We start from the raw sequence: 24,690 nt of genomic DNA on the forward strand, positions 1-24,690 counted from the left end.
GACAGTGCTTTGTTGTGAAATCTTTTTATTTCCACTCTAAATGGAGCCATATTTGTAAGGAAGATGCATCTGGGGATGAGCAGCAGAGTAGATTGGTTGCCCCATGAACAATTTGCCAAATATTCTCCGCCAATTTCAAAAAAGCTTTTTCTGCTATTGACTCTTGCTTTGATCATCTGGTACTTCAGGTTCTGACAATCAGGTGCCTGAATGGTAACTGATTAGTTGCGCTTGTGAATATGAACCATGATGAAGTGGTCGTTTGGCATCTGCAACAAGCAGTTCACTGATCTGGAGAAGTGGACAATGCTATGATTGTTGCACAAATAGGATAACATCTGATGGAGGCAGTGTGATGGCGTGGGACAGCATCTCCTTCACTGGGAAAACAAAGCACATCATCAGGAGATGAGATTCTGCTGCCAGTGTCAATCCCACATCCACACAGTCTGGGACTGAACTATCATACCAGATGACAGCACTCGGCCTCGGAGAGCGGGGTTTATCAAAGACTGCCTCCAGAGTGTTTCTGATGGTGGAGAGGATGAAATAGTCTGCCTGCAGTTTTAATCTAAAGAATCACCACAGACTTGCTGTTCATGTAAACAATGAGAGGCCATCCTACAGCAGAGCCACCAGTCTGATAACCGGCTTGAAGAGAACATACCAGGGTGTTGTGGATCTTTACGGTTCTTTACATGTTACTGGGGATCTTGTTGGTGTAATTCATAAATTGTTAAACTACCCATGTGTGTTTTTTCTTCAGATTACAGTCAAATGCCAACAAACACCACCCAATAATAGATTAAGTTACTTGACATTGGCAGAGAAAATCTGGAAAGTTTTCATAGTTACAACCCACATACTCGCTGCTAGTCACATTAATGGATTTATTTCACAAATGTGGCATCATTTCAAAGGGAAATAAACAATTTCCAAAAAAAAAGAAAATGAACTACAAGGCAGCATAGTCACAACTGAGAAAATATTGACCAAGCGCACTTTTGTTACCTGATATATGTAATTTATATTTCGACACTTGCATTTGTGTATAGATCAGTTTAGTTAAAGAAGACGGAGTTAGTTAACTAGAAGGATAACATCCACTAAAAGGCTGTTTCTGAAGGCAGAGTTTCCAATCTCCCTCAGCCAATCACCACATAGAACTGTCAGAACTGAATGGATGACATGGATAGCGTGTGTCATTTGGTTTTGATTGGCTGCTCTCCCAGGTGACCATCTGCATCTATGGGCGGGGTGGATGGTAGATATTACATATAAAATGTATAAATAACTAAATCTATATAAAATAAATGAAAAATATCTTTATATGTTCAATGATTTGTTTCAGCATTTATTCCATTTTGATGTTTTTTTTTTTTTCCCCCCCAAAGTAACGTTGCTCCTCCTTAATGTAGTATCCTGCAGCCACCACAGGGGGGCAGAAGTTGACTTATTTAAAACTCTCAATCTCTGTTTTAAAACATTATCTGCTTCTTATGGAAATTCTATTTTTCACTTAAGTAAATAATTTATTACAAAAGTAAAATTGCTTCATCTAGGCCTGCAAAGCTGTTTAAACAAATAATCAGTTTCCCTGCAGTTCTTTAATCATCATACGCCTGCATTTTAAATCCAGCTCATCAACACAACATGCAAAAAGCGCATATGAAATAAAACATTGCAAGTCCGATGCTTTTGTCAAGAAAAATACACACAAAAACACAAACAAAATGTCTTAGTTTCTTTACTAAATTAAACATGCCTCAATGAGACTTTTGGATGCCTGTGAACGTGACTGTCAATGTTTGGACAGAATTAACACTTTGATAGACATGATGAACTGTCGAATTTATCAAAATATTGACCATAAAAGAACCAATTGTCAAGTATACCTCATTCTTCCGGTTAGTTTGCTGGATCCTTCCTGCTTCTAAAATCTAAGTCGCTAATGGGAAAAAGAAGGACAGGGAAAGATCAGCTGGAAACAGTAACAAATGTTACATAATGTCCAGACACTTCTTTAAGTAACCCAACAAGACTTTTACCCAGCATGCCTTGTTCCTGTCACTATTTGGTGTCAATCATGCTGAGTATGTGTGGACAGCTGAATGTCATCCCCCAGACAAGGGAAAACAGCAAGCAGCATCAGAAAACTTAAATACCAAAGCATAATACAGTTTTTTTCAATTATCAACCAAACTTTGCTGCCTGCTCTTAATAAAACAGTGAATTTCATTAACAAATCTAAAGACCTGGAAATCCACCCGAGAGTGAATTTAGATTTAATACTGTACATCTGACAATCTTTTGTACAATGACAACCATATAAATAATCTCCAAGGCTTCTCTTTGTGAAAACTCTTAAAACAGTGCTTTGAAACCCAAATAAAAACATGTTAATAGAAGCTTTACAGGAAATATACATGAATGACTGAATAAATACACAGAAAGTAGCATTTCTCTTATGACAAAGACATCATGGTTTAAGATATTCTGGATGGTAAACCTAGCTACTTGTGTGCTTGAGTAGACAAACCATCAACGTTATGGTCCGACATTGACATCAATACAATCCTTGTGTTGAGTCATCCTAGTTGGCAAGTAAACATGAATGAAGTTGAAAAGTTCCTCATAGAAGTCTTATCTAGTGCTGTATCTATAGTATATACAGTTAAAATGGTACAATGTAAGCTTGTTTACCCTAAATACTTCCTTCAAAGCAGGACAAGACACAGATCATACTGGTTCGATCATTTGGATCAGAACACTCTGGAACCGAGAGAGACTGAGATGTAAAACCAGGCAGGTGTGACGGCTCACATTCTACACTCAGTATTACAGATGTTATGTACTCACAGTGATCTCACTTATGGCAGTAAATAAAACAAGGCTGCAAAGGAAACTGGTGATTAAGTTGTCCATTATGTTTATTTCAAAGTTTCTTTTTCAATGTTTTACTTAAATCAAGTCAAACAGCAGAAATCAGATACTTCGCAATGTGAAAATAAAGACTTTTTAAAATTATTTTTATTAATTTCCAGCAGTTTTTTTTTTCCAACCAACTGCATCCAATAAACTTTTTTAAGTGTGACGCTTCCAGAGTGTTCTCACCATGCAATCTATTTCTAATTGTGGCCCACAGTAATGAACAATATTTTATCTATGGTCAAAAGTCTGCATAGCACACTGTACACAGTATGAGTCCAAATCAGTAATTGGGCCATGCTAAAGATGCTTTTCTCTTCCAAAGACTCCACAGTCGGCCAAAAGTTAAAGAACATTTTCAAAGAGGTGCATTGATCGCATGATGTTTTCATCCTGGAGATAAAAGGAGACAATGAAATGAACAACAATGAAGCTGAGCCAACAGTGGTAAAAGCAGATGTGTCAGGGATCCAGCTTACGTTTTGGCAACAGTCAATGAACTCATCTATGGTTACCACTCCGTCTTTATTCTTATCCATCTTCTGTTGGAGACAAAAAAAAAAAGGAAAGATGAAAAACAAGCCAAGAGGGATTTTCCCTTATGTGCTAAAACACACACTTGCCTGAAAGAATACTTCTACATGCTGACGAGGCGTCTCCTCTTTGAGGATAGGGTACGTGCACTTTCCCATCATGTCATATATGGCCTTCATAATGTCAAGCATCTCCTGAGACGTACAAAAGGGAGACAGGACATAAAGGCAAACAAAAGAGGTGGATGTTACAGAGATTAATTTAGGAGAAAGAAAAAACAATTTCCTTGGCTGCTTTTTGGAAAATCCACACTGAAAGGGATGTAAAGCTAATCAGCCACTTCAGTTTAATGTTCTACTGGGAAAATCAGCATCCCACCATTGAAATCATATCTATCACATACCCACACATTTTTACAGACCAGTCAGGACAAACTGGGAACATAAAAAGGACTCACTCAATATCAGGCACATAGTCATCCTGTAAGGACTGCTGTTTGATGATGAGAACATTTACAGATCAAATTCTGATATTCAGTCCAGATATTCTAATCTTTTGTACATTGTTCTGCAGTCCCAAAATCAATTGTGATCAGTTTAGTTTAATCTTAAGGCAACGTGTGCATGGTAACGTAGTTCTGTGGCCTCACAGCAAGAAGGTCGCTGGTCTGAGCTTCGGCTGGTTCAAACAGTGGTCTCTCTGTATGGAGTTTGCTTGTTCTCCACGTGTATGTGTTGGTTCTCTCCAGGTACTCTGGCTTCCTCCCACCGTCCAAAGACATGCTTGTTAGGTTAATGAGTGTGTGCGTGGTCTCTCTGTGCTGGCCCTGCAATGGACTGGCAACTTTTCCAGGATGTACCCTGCATCTCGCCCAATGACTGCCGGGAAAGGCTCCAGCTTTCCCATGACCATTAAATGGACTAAGCGGTTAAGAAAATGGATGGATGTTGAATTAATTTGCAACACAATCAGTCTTTGTAGCAGGCTGTGCTGAAAGGGTGTATTCACTCAGGTGAAATTGCGTTTAAAAGAAAAGCTCCAGTTTGGACTTTGAAGGCTTTTTAGTATTAAGAATCCTCCTTTCTTTACAGGGATATCAGTATGAACTGCAGAAGTAAGGCATTCATGCTACTCCCCAGAATGTGTGATATTGTGTGTGACTCAACAATGAGGTAAGAAAGCCTGATTCAACTCCTGTCCACTTAAATGTTGTCAATTTTCAGTGTTTCACTTCCTGAAATTCTCTTAATTTCTTTCTAAACTGCAGATATTTTCATGTTTCGGTCTCCTGTCATTGGAACATACCTCTTTAGTGATATATCCATCTTTATTAATGTCATAAAGGTTGAAAGCCCAGATGAGTTTCTCATGGACTGTGCCTCTCAGGAGGATAGAAAGGCCCATGACAAAATCCTGCAAGGAAACAGCATTTATTTGAAATGATACCAAATATTCCAGTGAAAATCAACATTACTGTACAAACACCAGGTCTGAGAAATATATGCAGCATTTTCCCACGAGTCCACATTTCTGTAAGCATGCAGTACCAGCCTGTTATTAATTAGACATGAGTGATGAAACAGCAAGAGTTAAGATACTATAAATATGAAATACTCATTATTAAAATAATTAGAAAGCTTGTGTAGGCCCACAGGGAATCCACATGTTTCTATGCAGAGTGGACTGCATATAAACCAGGGGGGAGGGGGGCTTTAGTTTGGCATAAGAGCAGCTTTTCTGTCCTAATAAGCAAATATGTGTCCTTTATAAATATTAATAAAAAGTTGCTCCCATCCCAAGTAAACTCCAACAGGCTGAATCAAAACGATTGAGGCTGCATGTTATACAATACCCTGGTGGGATGCCTCAGGACTGCACAACTTCATCATTGAAAAGACTTTGTTTTTCTGGACATTTATGAGACAGATGCATCTTTACTTTTGCTCTTATCCTTTAGTAGTTGTGGAACCTACATATAAGCAAGTGTTTCATTCTTTGTCAGCCTTATCAATCCAACATGTTTGACAAAAGCAGCATAATGCAATTCTGCTTACCTCAAAATTCACAGAGCCATTATGATCCGTGTCGAATGCATTGAAGAGGAAATGTGCGTATGTTGAAGCATCTATGAAAACAAATAGCATGAAACCAAAGAAAAAAGAAAAAGAATCTATGATCATTACAGTCCAGCCATACAGCAGTACTGCAAACATAAAGTCTTTTTGTTGCTTTTCTGTACAACTTCAAAGAATCTGAGCTGAAGATCAGAGAGAAAAAGAAAATGTTTGGAGGGAAAAACTTTTATTGTTTCCTTTGTGGTTTGAAATTATGTTTACGAGTGTGGCTTTGTTCTGGCTGAGCTGATAAATCAAAGCCTCCTCATGTTTTTCTTTCTTTATCCTTCAAGTTGAATTGTTGCATAATGATGAAAGCCAACAATGAGAAACTCAAGCAAACTATTGTTCTACATGTCTCTAACGACCACTGACATTATGTGATGGAAAGTCAACTTTAAGCACTTATTTTAAGTGGAAACTGGAGAAAGCAAAGAACTGAGAACAGACCTCCTTGTGGAAAAAACTGCGAGTAGATGTCTTTGAAAGTTTCTTCATTGACGACTCCACTAGGACATTCCTAAAAGACAGAAGGACACAAAATGACCTGCATGCCTTGATAGAAAAAACTCCAGTTTTCTGGATTTTTTTTTCCCACTTCCACACTTATACTGTAATTACCAGCCAAATGCTTTTCATTAGATGAAAAAAATCACTTCCATTTCAGTGAATATTACATATAAGCTACATTTAACATTTCTAACCACCCTCTCCCCATTCATTCCAAGGACATGTCCAAACGAAGCCCGCCGATTAAAAAGAAAGAAACCTACAAACTCCAAATAATCATATGCAAACAATTGATAAGTACATATAGAATACAAAAAACAAAACAAAAAAGCTCAAAAGAAACATAATTAATGCTGTCTTAACTGCATATACAATGTCAAGGTCAATCTTACATAAATTATACACATTTAATTAAACCAAACTAATTAAAGTAAACTGTTTGTTGTCTGCATCTCTACTGGTTCAACTGATTGGTTATCAGGCTGCTTAGACAGCCTGAATGAAAGCGGGGAGAGTGAGGGTGGAGGGGGCAATCATGGAAACTTTTCAAAGCACAATGCTTATTAACACAGTTCAGCTGGGATTTCCAGTGAGAGTAAAACTTTTCAATGCAATGTCTCAATTAAATTTTCTCCAGCTTCAATAGAAATAGTAAATCACACAGTCAGGATTTAATGACACTGTCTTGTCCATGTATAATGACCAGTCTAGAAAGATTGCGGTAGTTTAGAACATAGGCAATAAATTACAAGGTCTATGGGAACATCTATCACATGCTACAGTAATATTAGGATGGATTTTGGAAAGTTTTTCTTCACTGTACTGTCTAACCTGAAAATGACTGAACAATGAGAATATGAGAACAATCTGGTGTAACTAGAGGAGGAATTCACAGCACCTTCTGCTAACTTCCATACATCATCAGATATACTTATGTACAGCTGACTGTTATTTTGAGGGGACAAAAGATCCGACAAGGTGTGAAACATGAGCCTTTGCTAAATGCCAAAAACCTGAGCTGACTTGGTGGCATTCAACTGCAAGCCATCCACGCCTGAACAGAGATGTTATCCACAGTCATTTAAAGTCACCCACACGTGGGGGCTGTCTGGTCGCATTCACTAGAAGAGACTTATGTAACGGCTCAAAGAAGGACACTTTTGTCTCTTTTCAGAGAAAAAGATGTTGACGATGACCTTGCTCAGAGCAGCGTGTGGCGATGAAAGTAGAAGAAGGCAGTTTTGCAGATTACATTTTTTCTCTCTTGGTGCGAGTTTGCATTGCACTCAGATATGAAACTGAACTGAGAAACAGAGTTAATGCTTCATCTGTGTGGGCCATTTCCAAAGCAGCAGCCATATATTGAACTGGGTTATCTATTTTGGAAAATCATCTTACAGCAAGATGTATTTTAAATCAAAGATAAAGTAAACACAATGATGTGAATAGATCTCTAATTCAAGAGAAAAAAAACCCCAGACAGGTAAACATACAGAGTATTACAGTGACCTTTACAAGTATGAGAGTATACTATAGTTGTGTATCATTATGAACTTTTAAAAAGACCCATCAGACTTATGCATGTTGCAAAACTCTTTAAAACCAACCAACTTAAACAAATGAGTTGCACTTGCTTATTAATTTAGTGAGGAACCTTATTAAAGATGACATTATGAGCAGAAGTGTGTTAAACCTTTCAAATCAGTTGTTTGTTTGAGGTGAAATAAGAGTCTGGTCCTTTTAGTCAGTTGGATAATAATGAGTTGAACTGATGCTCTTTTAATTAAACAATTGCATGACTGGAAAAGGTGACAAAATGATCTCCAAACATTTTGGACTAAACCAGTCTGAAGTCATATTGTGTACAAATGGAGCTTTTTACTGCCACTATCACCCTTTTAAGAACAAGAATAAAAAACAACCTGCCAAAAACAATCTGAAAGGTAAGAAATAGTCCTTATAACTACGAAGGAAGTAGATCCTCTTTATATGTCCAAACTGCAGACACTATAAACTGTTTGTACTTTTATTTGACGGTCTTTTCTCTTCCCTTTCAAAGCCCATGATCTCCCTGCATGGAGCTGTACAGTAATTGGCCCAAACGGTGGAAGTGCAGAGTTCCTGGTAACTTTTACACAACTAAAAAGCTTTAAGAGAAAAGCTGTTGTTCTTGAAAAATGCCCAACTGGAATGTGCCATAACTTGTATATTTTAAACAACAGAGGTGATGCTGTTGGAAATTTCTTTTCCAGGTGGATGACACCCAAAATGGATGATTTTGAAAAGCATTATGTTTAAAAAATAGCAAACACAGGGTTAAAGCAAATGTGAAGACATCTGTCTGTATTCCCAAGAGAAAGAGGAAGTTAAAAATGTTAACCACATGCAAGAATAGCTAAAAAAAAAGAAAAAGAAAAAAAGCCCTTTCTGAAACTTGTGTGAAATGTTATGAAAAAGAAAAGAAACACCAACATATTATGTACAGGTTGGTAATACTGGATCATTGTGAAAATATCTTTCAACTGTGGAAATATGTAAGATTAAACAACTGTTAAGGCCCACTGGTTTTTATTTCTCTGGGATTATTGGATGAGAGATTAAACCGTTGTCCCAGTAGGAGGAGATTTGTAAGATTCACAGAAATTCCTGTGACAATCTGATGCCACATTATTGGAAACAATAAATTTCTATTTGACACCTGTTCTGAAGCAAAACGTGATTGTTTAATTTCAAACAGGCTTGCTGTGTTTCAAAGGACATGTAAGAAGGTTTTCTACTCTCCTTTGTCTCATAAACACACACACACACACACACACACACACACACACACAACGACTAGAATGTAAAGTACAGCGTAATGTGGTGATGTTGCACCATCTTATAGCAGCAACGTTAGGTGGCAGGTTATAATTACTTTGTATCTGCTGATATGGACAGCAGTCTGAATGTCTGGACTGACGACATTAGACCCGACTCTACATTATAATTCTGTTTCCATAAGTTAATAAAATTGGTGAAGAAATAGTTTTAATCTTTTATAAAGGCTGTTCATTTTCTGTTTTGTCAGATATTTGGCAAAGTTTTGCTGGAATTACTTACGGCTGCAGAACAACGCGTATGTTATCCATTTGTTACTGACTGAGCGATCTTTATTTGCTGGCCATAACGCTGCCCTGATCAGAGCAAATGATGTTACAATTCACTATATCTCTGAAATTTGCCAGAAACTCAGCATGAGCACTGCCTCACTTCTCTCAACATGGATATATAGAATTTACTGTCAGATTGACAACTGTTCACCAACATGTACTGTGTTTTAGTTGTTGGCAATAAAATCCAGTGTTTCCTCTGCCATGACAGCATGTCATTTCTCCTCCAGTCTCTGTGCATGCAGTGTTTCTCCCTGATACAAACACACCGCCATCAGTGGACACAAACAGTCAGCCACTGTCCCCCTCAGTGTCACAGTCACAGACAACAGTAAACTTCATAAAGTAAAGCGCTGTTCTTCACTTACCAGTAAGTCTACCTGTTTATGACAAAATAAGGACATAGTGACGTCTTAAACTGAACTTCAGAATGCTAACATGAGTGATGATAATTTGCAGATGTTTAGTATGTTCACTAAATTTATTTAACTACCAAACAAACATTTCCTAATTACCACTGAAGATCAACAGCAGCTGATTGTTATGTCTGCCATTGTCATTAGAGTAAACTGAAATTATGTCCTGATTACACGTGCAGCGGCTTCAGGAGGCATTTTGTCCTTGTTCCTTTTCAAACACTTTGCTGATTTAATCTTAAATGACTAAAGCTGATGTTGCTCTGGTCGACACTTAACACATACGGAACAAGTGAATTAATTAAATTTCCTGATAGGGTGAAACTTCAGGAAACTAATGTGTGGAGCTGTTTAGTAACAGCTTAGACAAAACAAACACAGCCAAAGCAGCAGACTTTCAAACAACTCAAATACTGTCTAAAATAAAAAGGGCTAACTGGGACTCATAGTCCAACTCTGTCCTTCTGCATATTTCTCAAGGCAAAGAAAGTTTGTTATCCACCAGAACTCAACTTGCTCTTACAGTGGTGTGAGTTGGTGTATAAGTGCCAGGATGGTGTCTACAACAGGTTTATAAGCTAAAAATATCAGGCAGTTTGTAGGAGTGAAATCCTACCTTCTGGTAAAAGCATATTAGTGTATATTGGACCTTTAAATTTCAGACTGGAATCTGTTAAAAAAAAAAAAAAAAAAAAAAAAAAAAAAAAGGAAATTAAGGAGCTATCTTGTGTTGGTCAGATACTGGTCAGATTTATCCTGTCTTTTCAATTAAACTGGAAATAGGTCTCAAACCTGATGACTCAAACTTTGGTTGTTGAGTCATATCAAGTTCTACTGATATGTCTGAGCATTGGGTGCTTTCACATTGTAGGAAGTCATTAAAGTACTACAAATACCCCGTCTGTTTTGCCATAAAGGAGCTCTAACTCATTCTGCACCGCTTTGAACCATGAGCGAGGAAGAAAGTTTAGTTTGAACTGTAAGCCCCCCCCCCAACTGTTTTTCTTAGTGTGAAACACTCCTACTCTCCCTTATGCTCTTCTCCAACTCAACGTGCATGTGAGAAGTCGTTTACAATTCTCCAGAGCAAACTTGCATCTTCCAGTAAATTTACTGTTTTAGTTGCAGTAAACGGTTGCGTTTCAGGTAAATTTTTTTTTTTTTTTTTTCCCCACTTAAATCCTGACTACAAATGATCGCATAACCAGCCATTTCTTCCATAACCTCTGTTAGTGTACCATAATGGCCTATAAAAGTTTTGTATACTGATGCACATTTCGGATGTGCTATGTTATAGGCTACATCCCAAAACGACAAACAAACATATGAATCCAACTGTCCACTGTGATTGCAAGAAATGTTTTGATGTTAAAGCGGTTTGTGTTTGTTGTTTTACATAATTTTTGACCAGTATCCTGTAGGTTTTTGTTGTCTCCATGCTCCAACACACCTGACTGAAATTAACAAGTAGGTTGACAAGAAGCTGCTGGATCCATTTGATTTGAGTCAGGTGTGCTGGTAGAGGGAAACAACAAAGACCTGCCGGCTACCGGTCCTCGAGGACTGGAGTTTGACACCCCTGCATCAGGGTATATATATCAGCATGTATTATGGACGGTATAGACCACCAGAGGCAGAGCCAGTAGTCAGGGACGTGGTCCGAGTACTGAGATTTCTACAAACTATATTTCTTTTTGGTCACTCTTGCTCTTCAGGTCTCTTTTCTATTCCTCAGGTTTGATCCTTTTTAGGCTGCTTTGTTATGTATGTAGTGCCAGGCAGACTGAACGCAGGAACAGCATCTCATCTCATCTAACATGAAGAAAATCAGAAATAAAAAAATAAAGTGGCTGGGACTGAATGATGACTAATAGTCTATGGTATCAATTTTCTTCATATACATTTGTGAAAAAAAGAATTATTAAGTTACTTTATAATTATTATGAAAGGAAAACCATCTATATCTAAAACTGGGGAAATCTTTTGGTAAAAACCTAATCCTGAGAGTAAAGCAGCTCTCCAGTGTTTGTGCATCACACACACAAACACAGTTTTTTGTTTGCTGCAGCTTCTGTTAATTAGCACTTTGTTTATGTTCTGCAACAGAGCAAAGCATGAGTGTTTAACAGTCAACCTTTAGTTTGTGGCAGTGCAAGGAAACATCGTGTAATTAACTCCACACAGATGGACAGTAACAGCTATCAACAATCATAATAGACTAAATGGTGATAACACAAAACCAAAGACGTGTTTACAAACAAACCATATTTGCTTGGTTACATCTTTTGAATCAATATCAAAATGCAGAGAAAAAGTACCTGAGAGTTTGCACGAGGCAGGGCATGCAGTGTGTTAAACAGTCAGGGAAAGATTTCTTATGTGACCCTGAATATTGTTTCATTCTGCACATTTTGAGTGAAACCTTAGAAATGAAATGGATATGTTTATAAACTTTGGTCATTCATGATCAGGAAAATCACAAATACAGCGTGTGAAACGCAAAGCTGGCCAGCCATGAAATTCCAGTCAGAGACCCGTGAAGCGGAGCAGCAATAAGTGACATGGAGAATTAGATAAGGCTGCACACACAGGCCGAACACAGAGTATAAGATCTTAATCTGTTGCTCAGTCAGTGACTTTGGTGAACTATGAAAGCCCAGCAGGTTTACACAGACGTGAGGACAATATCATGTTGTTTTCTGTGGCCTCGGGTAAAAGGGATTTATGAAACAACAGATTCTATCAAAACTGTTAAGGTCAGAGTCAGAGGTCTTGCTTCAGTCCCCATCAGACCCATTTCCACATCTACGACTGAAAACTTTTCTTTGACTACCTGTGCTCCAGGGGACTGTGTTATAAGGTCTGTTGTCAAGACAAGTGACCTTGTCTTTCCAGCTGCATTAAAGGCATTTGATGTGCTACAAAACACTGAACATCAAGGACAAAAGGACAAACTTCTCACACTGGGAACCCAGCCTGCTTCTGTTTGTCATTCAGGCCTGAAAGCTCCATTTTATTCAGCCAATGTCACTGACATGACACAGACAAGCAATGTGACCCATGCAGTAATAACATAATCTACACTGTGGACTCAGATGGACAAAAGCCATCAGAAAACTGTAATTTTGTGGTCCAATTTAGGCCTCTGCCCCAACAACATGTAGCTACACAGAATAACTCAGGAACTGCACTTGAAGTGAATTTCATTAGCATGTTAACAATCTGATCTTTTAGATCAGTTTGTGAACAGGCAATAAATCTTATATTTGTAGAAAACGTGCATATTTTCCAATTAAATGAAGCCATATTTGTGGGTAAAGTGCATTTGTGGGATTAGCAGCAGAGTTTATTATGTGAGTTATGCCCATGGAAAAACTTCTTAGAGGACTTTTCATGTGCAAGACTGCTTTAAATAAAACTCATTATTATAGCAAGGTGCAAAGCAAAGAATAAGAATAAAATAACAAGAATAAAAAAATACAAGAATAAAAGAAATAAAAAGAAATAAGAAAAAAGAAGGAAAGGAATGATACAAAATAAAAAACATAAAATAAAAAAAAAAGCTAAAATAGACAGGAATAAACAATGAAATGCATATTCTGAGATACATAGGACACAAACAGACATTAAAATAAAATACCATGTCATTATCACCACTGTCATTAGAGTTATGAGAAAATATATTCTAAAGAAAATTTAAAAACTCTTCACAACAAACTGGCAAATAAAGTTTTAAGACTCGATTTAAAATAACTAAGTTTTGGACTTCATTTTTCTGGTATTCAACAAAGAAAGGCCAATACGACTGACAAAGCCTTCTTTCATATCCAGGTCACAGCATTGCCAAGTAAAACCTGAAATGCTAAGTTATTTGTAAATAAAATCTTGACTGTTTTGTTCCAGTTCAACTTGTCTAATTTATCAATCACTTGGAGCTACCATTCGTTCAGCTAACCTGCTAATATAGCTTAATATAAACATGTAAAATCTGCATGTTGAAAAGAAAAAAAAAAGAATATATTTAAACACTGTCTACTTAAGAAGAAGACGGCAGAGAGTTCTGAGTAAATTATAAAGCTCAATAGTACACTTCTCAACTCTTCCTGTCTCCAGTGGAAGCAGTCTTAATAGGTCGGCTTGTTCAGAGATTTGGCTGGAGCTCAGCGCAGGTTCAACAGGAAACAAAAGCCCAATGAGAGTTCCACTATGGCAGGATTATCCTCTGCCATTGTCAGACCATCGCTGAGTCACCTCAATACACCCAATACCACAGGTGTCAATGAAGTGAGATGGTTTTATATGAGGCATCATCTGGAATTTTGACCTGCATTCTTCATTAACCATCCTCCATTGTTGGTTCAAGATGACCCAGTTATCCCTGGCACAGTGAACAATATGCATGCATGATAGTGTATTATTTAAAAGCAAAATGTAACTAACTCAAAGAATTCCTCAGGATCTTCAGCATATAGAACTGGAAAATTGGAATGAATAATCCTAAATAAACAGATAAAAGCTCATGCATGGTGCTCAGGCTGCACAATGGGCATGTCACTCACATTCTTGAAGCCGCGATAAAGGATCTGCAGCTCCTTACGGGAGAACCGTGTCTGTGCTTCAAGCTGCTCCAGGCCCTCAGGACGATGACGGACTGTCGAAAGTTCAAGCTCATCTTCCACGCTGTCTGGAAAGGAAAAAGGAAGAAGGTCAGATGTGACAGGATGCTGGTATATTTCCTTACAGAGACTGGGAGTTAAGAAATCTCACTTCCAATTTTCAGAGAAAACTAATCAAACTGAAAGAGACATTTGTTCTTGAGGCAAACACTTCACAAAATCAACTGAAGCAAATCAGTACCCGAGTCCTGCTCTACGTTATTATTTTAGTTTAATTGTTAATCTTTTACAAAGCAAAACAAAAATCCCATTTATTTTCCACAACAAACATGTCATCACATGTAATTAGCACTTTTTGTGAACTCACATCGCAGGTCCTTGTGGGAGGGAGCGCAGCTGAACCATGTGGAAGGTTTTAATGGGCCTATAATGATGACACTGTCTGTGCACTGTCCCTGACTGCGCTGTCATCGCAGCACCGTATTGACTCTAATATACCTGAAGTGTGACACACCATCTAAGTGCCTCATTAGCATCAAAGGTTTCATTGCACCTAGCAGCAAAGAAGGCTAAATTTTTCAGCCAATCACAGTTAACCTCTTGCAATGGAGCAAATGCTGTATATTGGATACAGCAAAAAAAAACCAGCTGCTTAACATATATCTTTTTATCATTTTAGTTAAAAACACTATTTGTGTGCTCAATAGAAAAATGATGTATAATTTTTAAATATGTTTTGGATCAAATAAACACAAATCCAGGTATAATTTCATACATTCAACATGTATTTCTCTTTCATTTGCAACAGCTAAAGATTTCTGAAAGTTACTCTTTTAGCTGAAATGCAACTCAAGCAACTATGTTTGAAGCTGAGTGAGGATACAAAGCCACCGAGAGAAAATGACAACATCAGAGACAGATGGAGAAGTAGCCACTTGCTTTGATTACTTGAGGATGGCTTTCTGCCTGTGGAGCATGGAATGAGCCTCATGAGTCGAGCTCTCACCCCGCGCTTGTGGACAATCTGAGGGTAACCTGGGAAATACAGCATCAGGTCTTGTTGTTACCCAGGCAACAGCCTTGATACATTCAAGGAAACTGGATATGTAAAAGGTAAGGGTCCATCTGAGTTCAGAAGCCTATCTCTTTGGTTCTTCAGGACAACACAGCAGCTTGCAGCATATTAATTTAAAAGATGCAGAAGGCAGTTTGAAAAGAAGATGAGAGACGACCTGTTGAGTCTGACAAGGATAAAGGTCTTTTTTTTTTCTTTTTGGCAACATCCTGGTACATCACATAAAGCTGTTCTGCAGAGCTGTATTCTTAGTGATGCTCTGAGTTAAATACTAACCTGAACATGTCAACAAGTTTTGTATTTATCTGAAGGATAAATACAAAACGGGGTCTTACTACTAATTCAAGGATGCAAATATGCCCAAGGATGTTATAGTAATGAGGGTTTGTTAAATCATTGTTGGCATTGCTACAATAAAAAGGCTTCATTGAGCCTCAGACATCAATTGTAAAGGATATGTTCTCTACCATCATGTTTTTCCACAAAAGCACACAGTTTGACAAAATTGTTGCCACTATGTTAAAAGAAAAAAGAAAAACTTTGTACATGAACAGTCTACCATGGTTCACAAAATATTCTTGATTCCTTGGCAGCAGCTTTCCGAGTATGAAAATCTTTCAGCAACAAGGCCACACCCTGTCCTCAAAGTGCAAAAACCCATTTCTCCTCCTACTTCGGGCTGTTCTGACAGATTTAGTGTCCTTTCGATGGCAGCAGCCACACAGGCTGAAGATGAGTCTCAGTGTGCTGCAAACCATGTGTCAATCATGGAACGATTAATCACAATGCTGTGCTTACAGGTAACGAGAGGTGAAGCTCATGGCATGTTTATAACCAGCCAACCAAATGTCAGGAGAGTTGATGGGAGTCGTAGGAGGCCTCTATAAACCTGGGCTATAAAGGGATACTGCAGGAACAATTACATCATAGAGAAGCAGAGAAAATTGTTCCATAAATCTGAAGCCAAAGAGCAAAAATGTTGGGCAAGAGAAGAATTACAGCTCAAAAGGGCTGTTTTGGTCAAATAATTTTAGAAATCTTTGGTTTTTCATTTATTTTGATCCGATGATCAATACTTAAAAGAGGCGCTGCTTTTACGCCTTTTTCACTACGGTGTACAGTGTGAACATTTGATTGCATTGCAGGCAAACCAAGTAAGCCTTAGTGTTCAAAACAACAAAGTAACACCTCAGCTGGAAGATACTGTTGATCCTTTTCCCTTGAAGGGTCGACTAATATTGCCGTCTATGATAACACAATAACTTTGAGATTTAGAGGATGAAACTCTCATCTGTTCTTGTTACCTCCTTAGTCCCTTCCTACCTTTGTGGAGAGGAAATGTCTATGTGTACTCACTGAGACTGAACCAGACAGATGTTTCTTTTGTTACGAAGACATATTGGTCTTGACAGCAGATTGGCTTTATTTGGAAGTATTACTGCACTACAGAGACATCCTTTCTACCTTGGAGCTCAAGGACAATGTGGTGGGGACAACGACACAGTCCTAATGCAAAGTATTGCTGTCGATGAAAAGCTGAGCCAATAAGGGGGCAATAAAAACAGATTTGTAGAATGGAATAAAGCAGAACTTGAGTGACACAGTGCTTAATCAGGCAGGAAAAGAGCATGCGTGCAATCATGGCTGTCTGCTAAATGTTTGCCCTTTCATTTTATTGACGAAATGGATCTGACAAGATTGTGTGAGCTAATGCAGTGATCTGCGCGTGCTGTGCCCAGGTGCCCCTTATCAAAGAGTTTTGTATTTTGCTGCCACTGCAACATGTCCAACTGTTTATTAAATGCCATAAAGGGGTCCTGTTGTCCTGAAGAATCAAGTGTATGACTAAGCACATTCTGTAAACTCTAAACATGCTTAATTTCACTATACTGTGGTTACGCGCATGCACATATTATCATGCTGTACTTTTGCCTTCTTTATGATACAAAAAAATGACTAGCAACTTCTTGAGTGACAGCTGCTATAATTGGAGGCTTTAGTTCAGTGTACAGCTCATCAGAAATGTAATTCACAGCCACCTCAGAGTATCAAAGCTACTGTAACTATTTAGCCCTGCAGCAGTACAAGAAATTGAGCCTGAGAGCCCTGTGATGGTCTTGAACAAAGAAAAATCGCTCAGCAAAATCTAATTACCATGGGAAACAGTATAGCATTCAGGGCTATCCATAAGATGACCCACCACAGAGTATCTTCTTTAACTATAAGCCAAGAAAGTCATGAAAGTCCTTGAACCCCAAAAAATGAATGGTAAACTATCAACCATCACACTGAGTCTGGACTGATCAATCCGAGGTCCATAAATAAGGCTTCCTTTTTCTAAAAGGTAATGTCAAGTTGGTTGGTACCTAACAGGCTCTAAATCAACTGCAGCAATGCAACAAAGTTAATATGTGATTAATAAAAATGGTTATAATGTTTTCATTTCACCGCACATGGCTGCTTAAATCAATAAATCTTGTGTCAGTTTATGCTGAAGTACACAGTTACATCAACGGTATTGCTGAGCTTGGGGTTTCAGTGATGTGGCAGGAGGGTATATGTATATTTAGAACTGCACACATGCGTCGGGTGGTCTGGAGACAGCCCTTGGCTTAAATTAAAAAAATCAAATTGATCTTTGGTGGGGGAAAAGTGTCTTTAATATGCATGAAACTGTCCGTAATGACTGCAAATTTGGACACACTAGCATTGATTAAACCCTGCACTTCACTGCCCCCTGTCTTTACTTGTCCACAGCAATACTGGCAGTCAGAATCCAAAATCTGCCTATTATCTAGCATCATATGCCTTTTCCAAAAATGTGCTTTTCAGTGCATCATAGCTCCTAGTTGTGTCTTCATCACTGTGGTGCCACAAAGGCTGTACTTTGGGCTACCATTTCAATGTGCAATATAAAATAAACTGAGCATGAACCTTATGTTCTAACAGTTAAATAAACTTATGAGCAGCAGCAGAAGAGATGCAAGTCTAATTTCTTATCATGAAAGGGGAGTAGTTCAGGGTTAAGATATTGCCAACTTTGCGATATGTCAATAATGTAATTGTATCCATTTAGCACTCACCCTTGACCTAGTGCACAGTAACAGCTACAGAAATTGACAACACCATAATCAGGCATAATCAGTCCTATCAAATCCATCTCACATTCAATTGATTCCGAATAAGTTTGTAAGATCTCATTTATTACAGCCCATATCAGTATTAGTCAATGAAACATCCAACTGATAAGCTTTTTGTAAGTTATTGCCATACTGCTACAGGTTTAAATATGGTAGTTTTTAACCATTGCAAGTGCTTTGTCTGTGAAACCTGCTTGAAAGGATTTTAATGAGTTTAATCATCAAACTCGCTGGCCTTTACTCATTTTCTGTCAACATATATCAGTCAGACCATTTGAAGTACCCCCACTCCACCCATTAAGCATACAGTATATTCTGTTAATATTACTTGTAAAAATCTCCATAGAGTAGTTTTAACATAGGATTATTTTATTTGTTGAATTATAAACCCAAAACTACATCAGGTCCAACTTACCCATGAGCAATGACTGAATAGCAGCAATATAAAGACCACCATACAGGACAATAGAGACACTAAATCAAAGATGCTTTGATAACCTATTATATTTTATTGGGACTCGTAAATGGCTGATGGAAACAACAAGTGTCAAAATAGACTTCATGAACAGAACGCACTTCCTCACATTACCTAACCAATCCACTGTAATGTAGCTAAAAAAAAGTGATCTTATCTAAAAAAAAAATTTCAGTCCTAATATAGTATGTTTGTGTCATGGTCATAAAAACCAACCAGCAATCTGAAGGCATCAAGTTCATGGGGCTGTGCTGTGTCCAAGTCCATTTAAGGATGAAGGATGTAAATATAAAACATGAAGCAGTGATCGCATTGGCAAAAACAGCAAGTTTAGACATTCACTAAAATGTAGATTTAGGCATAATAATTGATTTGAAATAATTCAACAGAATTTTTACTTTGAATTCTAGGATTTTTTTTCATGACTTTAACCCTTTGAAGCATCATGTTCACTACAGTGGACACAAATTTAAAGGCTTTGTTCGAGTATATTCATAAGAGAAGATGGTAAATTTGCAATTTTGCCACTTCAGTGGACATTAGGAGGATCAACCAACACACCATCACTCACTGAAGACCAAACAAATATAGTATAAAAATCTATATATGCATTTCATAACTTTACATCAGTGATAAATAAGGATGAGATAATGACATTGGTCAATCTTTAAAGAATATTTCTGTTGTATAAATATCACAATATATTATTTTACAAATATCTCTATAGAACAGATAAACTAAAAAAAAGTCCACTAACATTAAAGATAAAAAAAAAGTGTCACTGTACATGTCTATAGAAGTAAAATATTGCATGTTAAAAAAAAAAAGGTGGCATTGATTTTTAATAAGCCATGCACCAGAGGGTTAACAATTTATTCTAGCATATAATAGCCTGTAGATATTTACTTAATGCACTTAGTGCTTTTTATCAGCCAGGACACTATTTCTTCAGTCTTGTCTATCAGCCTCTTAACAGTCTTGGTTTAAACTTGTCACTAGACCAGGATTACTCTATCACTATGGTTGTGATTCATTTTGGCAGCGATTCAATGATGCATGATACAAACAGAACACCAAATTCTGTGCATTGCATTAAGTTACAAAAAGGTGATTTATTGGGGCATTTCAAAGCTTATCTTCACAGTGACATTAAGATGACTTGACTGAGCTGAACTACTTTGTGCTGCCAAGGATATGTTGACGTTTACAGTCCTCACATCTGGTGTTAAAGTCAGTATTTCCCAGGTGTTAATCTCTTAACACCTTAATCTGTCTCCTACAGACCTCCAGACAGATGGCATCAAAGTCAAAAATCATGCAGCTGCTGCCTTTTTCATCAGCAGCTAATATGAAGAGCACTAAAATGCCATAGCTTCTGTAGCAACAAGCAAATCACATATTGCTACCTTAACACAATGGCATGTCATTAAAATGATAAGATAATAAAGTAAAGTTTTTGGTAGATGCATACTCAGGTAAATGGCAGATTACATATTACACCATGTCATTACTTCACCTAATTCAAGATGCATGATCAGAATGTGAAAACTAAGTACACCTTTACTCCGCTTGTAGGTAAATGGACTGTACTTATATAACGCTTTTCTAGTCATCTTGACCACTGAGAGTGCTTTAACAATAGATATCACAAGCACACACACACACACACTCATACGTCACTTCTACATTTTTATATACTAGGTGCATTGCTCTATCACACACATTCATGTCTTCAGCATTTAGTCATAGGATGTCTGGAATCAAACCACTGGCTTTCAGATCACTTCTTCCTCCTAAGCCACAGCCACCCCATCACTAAGGTAGCGATTAGGTATTTTGGAGAAGAAGTAGCAGCTAAGTGCAGTATGACCACCTCTATTAACATACAGGTTTTGGCCTTTTGCTACTTAGGAACAGCCAGATGTGTTGACATGATGCCATCTGGGAAAGATATCAGTAATGACCCTTGAAAAACTATTTTTACTGACCAATCTGGGTACAGTAATAAAACCATTTCTAAACATTCTGCTGTTCATCATTTGAATCTTTTCTTGGAAAAGATAATTGGCAAGTTTTCCTAGGATTGGACATCCTAGCAAGCTCATCCCAAGATCATATTGTGCTATGTTGACAAAAATAAAAAGCAAAACACCACAGAGTTACATTTTAGACTCTACAGACTTTAATTAATATGTTATATATTAAAGTTTAATGTAGTACAGTGAGAAAAACAAATATGTACAACTTGTTTGGAGGGGTTGGAAGGTTTTTCCTCTTCAAAAGTAGCAGCACGGCTTGGGTATGCAAAGTTACAATGACACACATGCGCTTGTTTTGCAGCCACAGGACCTGGGCACCTGCAGTCATTAAGTCAACCATCAACTCCAAAGTACTTTCGAGTCAAATGTGAGGCCATCTGTTTGATTGCTAAATCTTGGCTGAAATTGGGTCTTGGAACATGACAATGATCCCAAACACAGCAGTGAACTTCCAACATAATATCTGAAAAGAAAAGAATCAAGGCATGCAATGACCCAGAAAGACTCTAGACCTCAACATGACAAACATGCTGTGGCAAGACTTTAAAAGAGCCGTCAAAAGACAGCAGATTATTATGATTCTATGATATTTATGTAGAAATTAATGAAGGGCTTGTGACAACAACTTTTTTTTTTTTCCGATTTTTAATTTAGACTCCCCCATCTCTGTAAATGCCACCACCGTATTAGTAAAAGTGTTCAAGAAGGTCATATTGCGATACAGTCAGTTGCACAAATATGAAGGCACTGACTTTTGGGTCAATTAAATGTAGCTAAATCACTGAGAGCCAGAAGATGGGAGGTTACTTTCAAGCGCTGTATTCATTTCTTGGTTTTAGTCCCAAGGCTGTAAGTTGTTTTTCAGGGAAACAGGGACAAATGTGACAGACACTTGGCAGATAGCAATTAACTGAAATTATACCCACAAACACAGAGGAGGAGAGGAGCAGCTGAGGAAAGGTGCCTGGCAGCATGCATCGGCATGACTGGCAGCCCCCTCCCCCCCCCCCCCCCCCCCAAAAAAAACCTGTTGGTGTAATGTTACAGCAATGCAAAAAATATTAAACTGGGAAGTGTTGTGTGTCTATGTTGGCTTATTGCTCGTGTAATGTCCCTCAACTGTACATATCTAAGATGATCCTCTCCTTCACATTCTAAAATTGAGGCTGAAATATTTGCATAAATTAGTTTAAGCGAGTGGAAACAATACAAGTGTAAAACAGTGCATTTGCAGAGCCTTTATAAATCCATAGGAACACTGCTATTGTGCTCCTCTGGAATATTTTAGCTTTACTTGCTGGATAGCTTACAAATGTAATATAAAATGTAGAATTTATAAAGATTTGTATTGAATTAAACTTACAAGAACGCAGTTTGAGACCATCCTCAAGGCTGTATAGAAACACAGGCTATCCTTTAGACGAGAAATGTGAAAGCAGGTAAATGTAAAAAGGTTTATACAGAGTGCCACAGTGTGCGCAATGCTGGCATCTCCAGATCTGCCTGCACACGTATGATAAAAGATCAGGCACATTTGCAGTGACTTTGGCCACTCTCAAATTGTAAATTATCCACTGTTGCAGAAGCAAATACTTTCTAATGCATCAAAAATAATGATAACAGACACCAGAATACCAAAGCGGCTAACAGTGGACATTGCAATTCTGCCATGTTGCTATTAGATCTGCAAGGCAATATGAGAAAAGTAATTCAAACACAGTACCTACTGTGTCATGAGAAAGCTTCATTTTACATCATCTAAATCAGATGGACGATGAGGGTGGTGGATACAGATCAGCCATTTGTTCCAATTTGGTGGGTGCAAATACAAAGCTCTGAGATTGCAGTGAGGTAAAACAATACGCCACTGCTATAATTTAATAAAACAGCCTCTAGTTACTTGTGGCAAGCAGAAAAGATGGCAATGAAATTGACTTAGGGATATGAATGATGGGAAGGAAGGTCAGTGTTTGGTTGGTCTTAAAACCAAACCCAATTGAAAACATGAGACCACTGAAAGCATGTTCCTTCGCAGCAGCACAGAAAAACTGTTTTGCATTGTAAATCTGTTTGCTTGGATATAAATAGTTTTTCTCGGGATGAAACATCAATTTTTGTTATACTGTCACTGATTAGATCAAAGGCAGACAATCCAAAAGACAGACTATTGCAACATAGAAGGCAAGAAACGGAGAAAATGGAATCGCCACAGTCAGTGATGTTTAACACCCATGCCTATTGATCAGTTAATTATGCAGGTCAATTTTTGTTATCTTAACTTACAAAATGTATCAGTTGTAGATTGAGGAAAAGAACTGTAAAACATGTCAGATATTGATATTGCAGATCAATGGTTGTTAACTGGCAACATTCAGCTCAAATTGTCAGTGGTTGGTGGTAACCAAACCAGACTGTGCAGCTTTCTTTGTCAATAAAGCATTCAACAATATACTTCTTTATTTCTTAGCATAAGAGCCAAAGTGGAAAGACATATCAGGGAAGCAAATTTTTGTCCGAAAACACAGATGTCAATCATATCTTGCTACCCAGTATTCCACATCTGTAATACAGCAATCTTAATTAGAGAATAGGCCAACCTGAATACTAAAACAAGAAAGCAGCTACGGCTTCTTTTGAATTTAATTTTATAAACATATACTATTTATGCTTCGTTCTAAGTTATGCAGCCTGTAAAGACCACAGAAAGAAAAAGTCATACATAATGAAAATGCGCTGGCCATTGGCTGTCCGGTTTTATAAAAACTGGCACCAGCCACAAAGAAGCTTGTGCATCCTCTGATCAAGTTACTTATTTCCTTATCCACCCAAAACAGTTTCCATCAGTTTAATAGAACAGATGCCACAAGAAATAAGACTATGAGGCTTTAGATGGACCTTAAACAAAAAAAAAAGTAGAATGCATCCATAGTCAATGAACTGGCACTAGATGCCAAGGTTCTTTACGAGGCACAGGTAACTCCCATACTGGCCATTATGACACACCATTACATGGAGGAGACATTTATTGGAATCTGGGGTGAAGAAAAGTATTTTAATTCCAATCATTTGTCACATGGAAGTGCTTAAGTCACTCTCAAGGAAAACCTGACTGCAGCAATGGAAGGGAAGGTCTTTTGGCCTTTCGACAGCAATCAGATTTCAGATGGGAAAAAGGGGGAAGAGGGAGTTTTATCACACTTCAGTTCCACATTTTAGAGCTTTCATGGAGGGGGGGAAAGGATACTGGAAGAGGAGAACCTTCATGACTCACTTCTAAATGAGTCATCTCTCAGCTGTGGACAGGAAAATCACAGTGACTCCAGCCGTCACTCAGAAAACTGGATTCATAGATTCTTTCTGACAGGATAGGACAGTGGTTATGCTTCACATAAAAAGTCTAGGAACCTGAAACAACCTTTAGAGAAAGGACAAATGGTGTTAGAACACTGTCTGTGTGGAAAAATTCAACAAAGAAAAACACTATATATGAAACTTAATGGACAGTTAATTACCCACTATTATTTGTCTGACAGTAAGGCTTTTAAATTGTTGCTGTATTGTAAAGAAAAGGCGCTTGCCAGTAAGGGAGCAACATGATTTATGGTGCACAGCACCAGCCAATGCCATTACAAATATACCCAGTACGTGTTCATGTTGATCATCTTGGAGTAAAAGAAAAAAAAAAAAAAAAAAG

The 24,690-nt window shown here is 37.8% G+C and overlaps 1 protein-coding gene across 4 annotated transcripts in view; it reads right to left on the reverse strand.

The window, feature by feature from the left end:
* Positions 1-3,273: 3,273 nt before the first annotated feature.
* The window catches only part of kcnip4a (potassium voltage-gated channel interacting protein 4a), a gene marked incomplete at both ends in the record, with an annotated part of 160,585 nt that continues 139,168 nt past the window's right edge, over positions 3,274-24,690 (reverse strand). For 3 of the 4 annotated variants that reach the window (XM_079257381.1, XM_079257383.1, XM_079257384.1), the window contains 7 exons: positions 3,274-3,321; positions 3,408-3,470; positions 3,552-3,656; positions 4,768-4,875; positions 5,517-5,587; positions 6,027-6,096; positions 14,211-14,335. In XM_079257381.1, the coding sequence (XP_079113507.1) occupies positions 3,274-3,321; positions 3,408-3,470; positions 3,552-3,656; positions 4,768-4,875; positions 5,517-5,587; positions 6,027-6,096; positions 14,211-14,335 (590 nt within the window). Of the gene's footprint in view, positions 3,322-3,407; positions 3,471-3,551; positions 3,657-4,767; positions 4,876-5,516; positions 5,588-6,026; positions 6,097-14,210; positions 14,336-15,202; positions 15,303-24,690 lie in introns of all 4 variants that reach the window. The other variant, XM_079257382.1, reaches the window with a different exon arrangement.

This window comes from Telmatherina bonti, assembly GCF_933228915.1.
Source record: "Telmatherina bonti genome assembly, chromosome: 18".
Taxonomy (NCBI): domain Eukaryota; kingdom Metazoa; phylum Chordata; class Actinopteri; order Atheriniformes; family Telmatherinidae; genus Telmatherina; species Telmatherina bonti.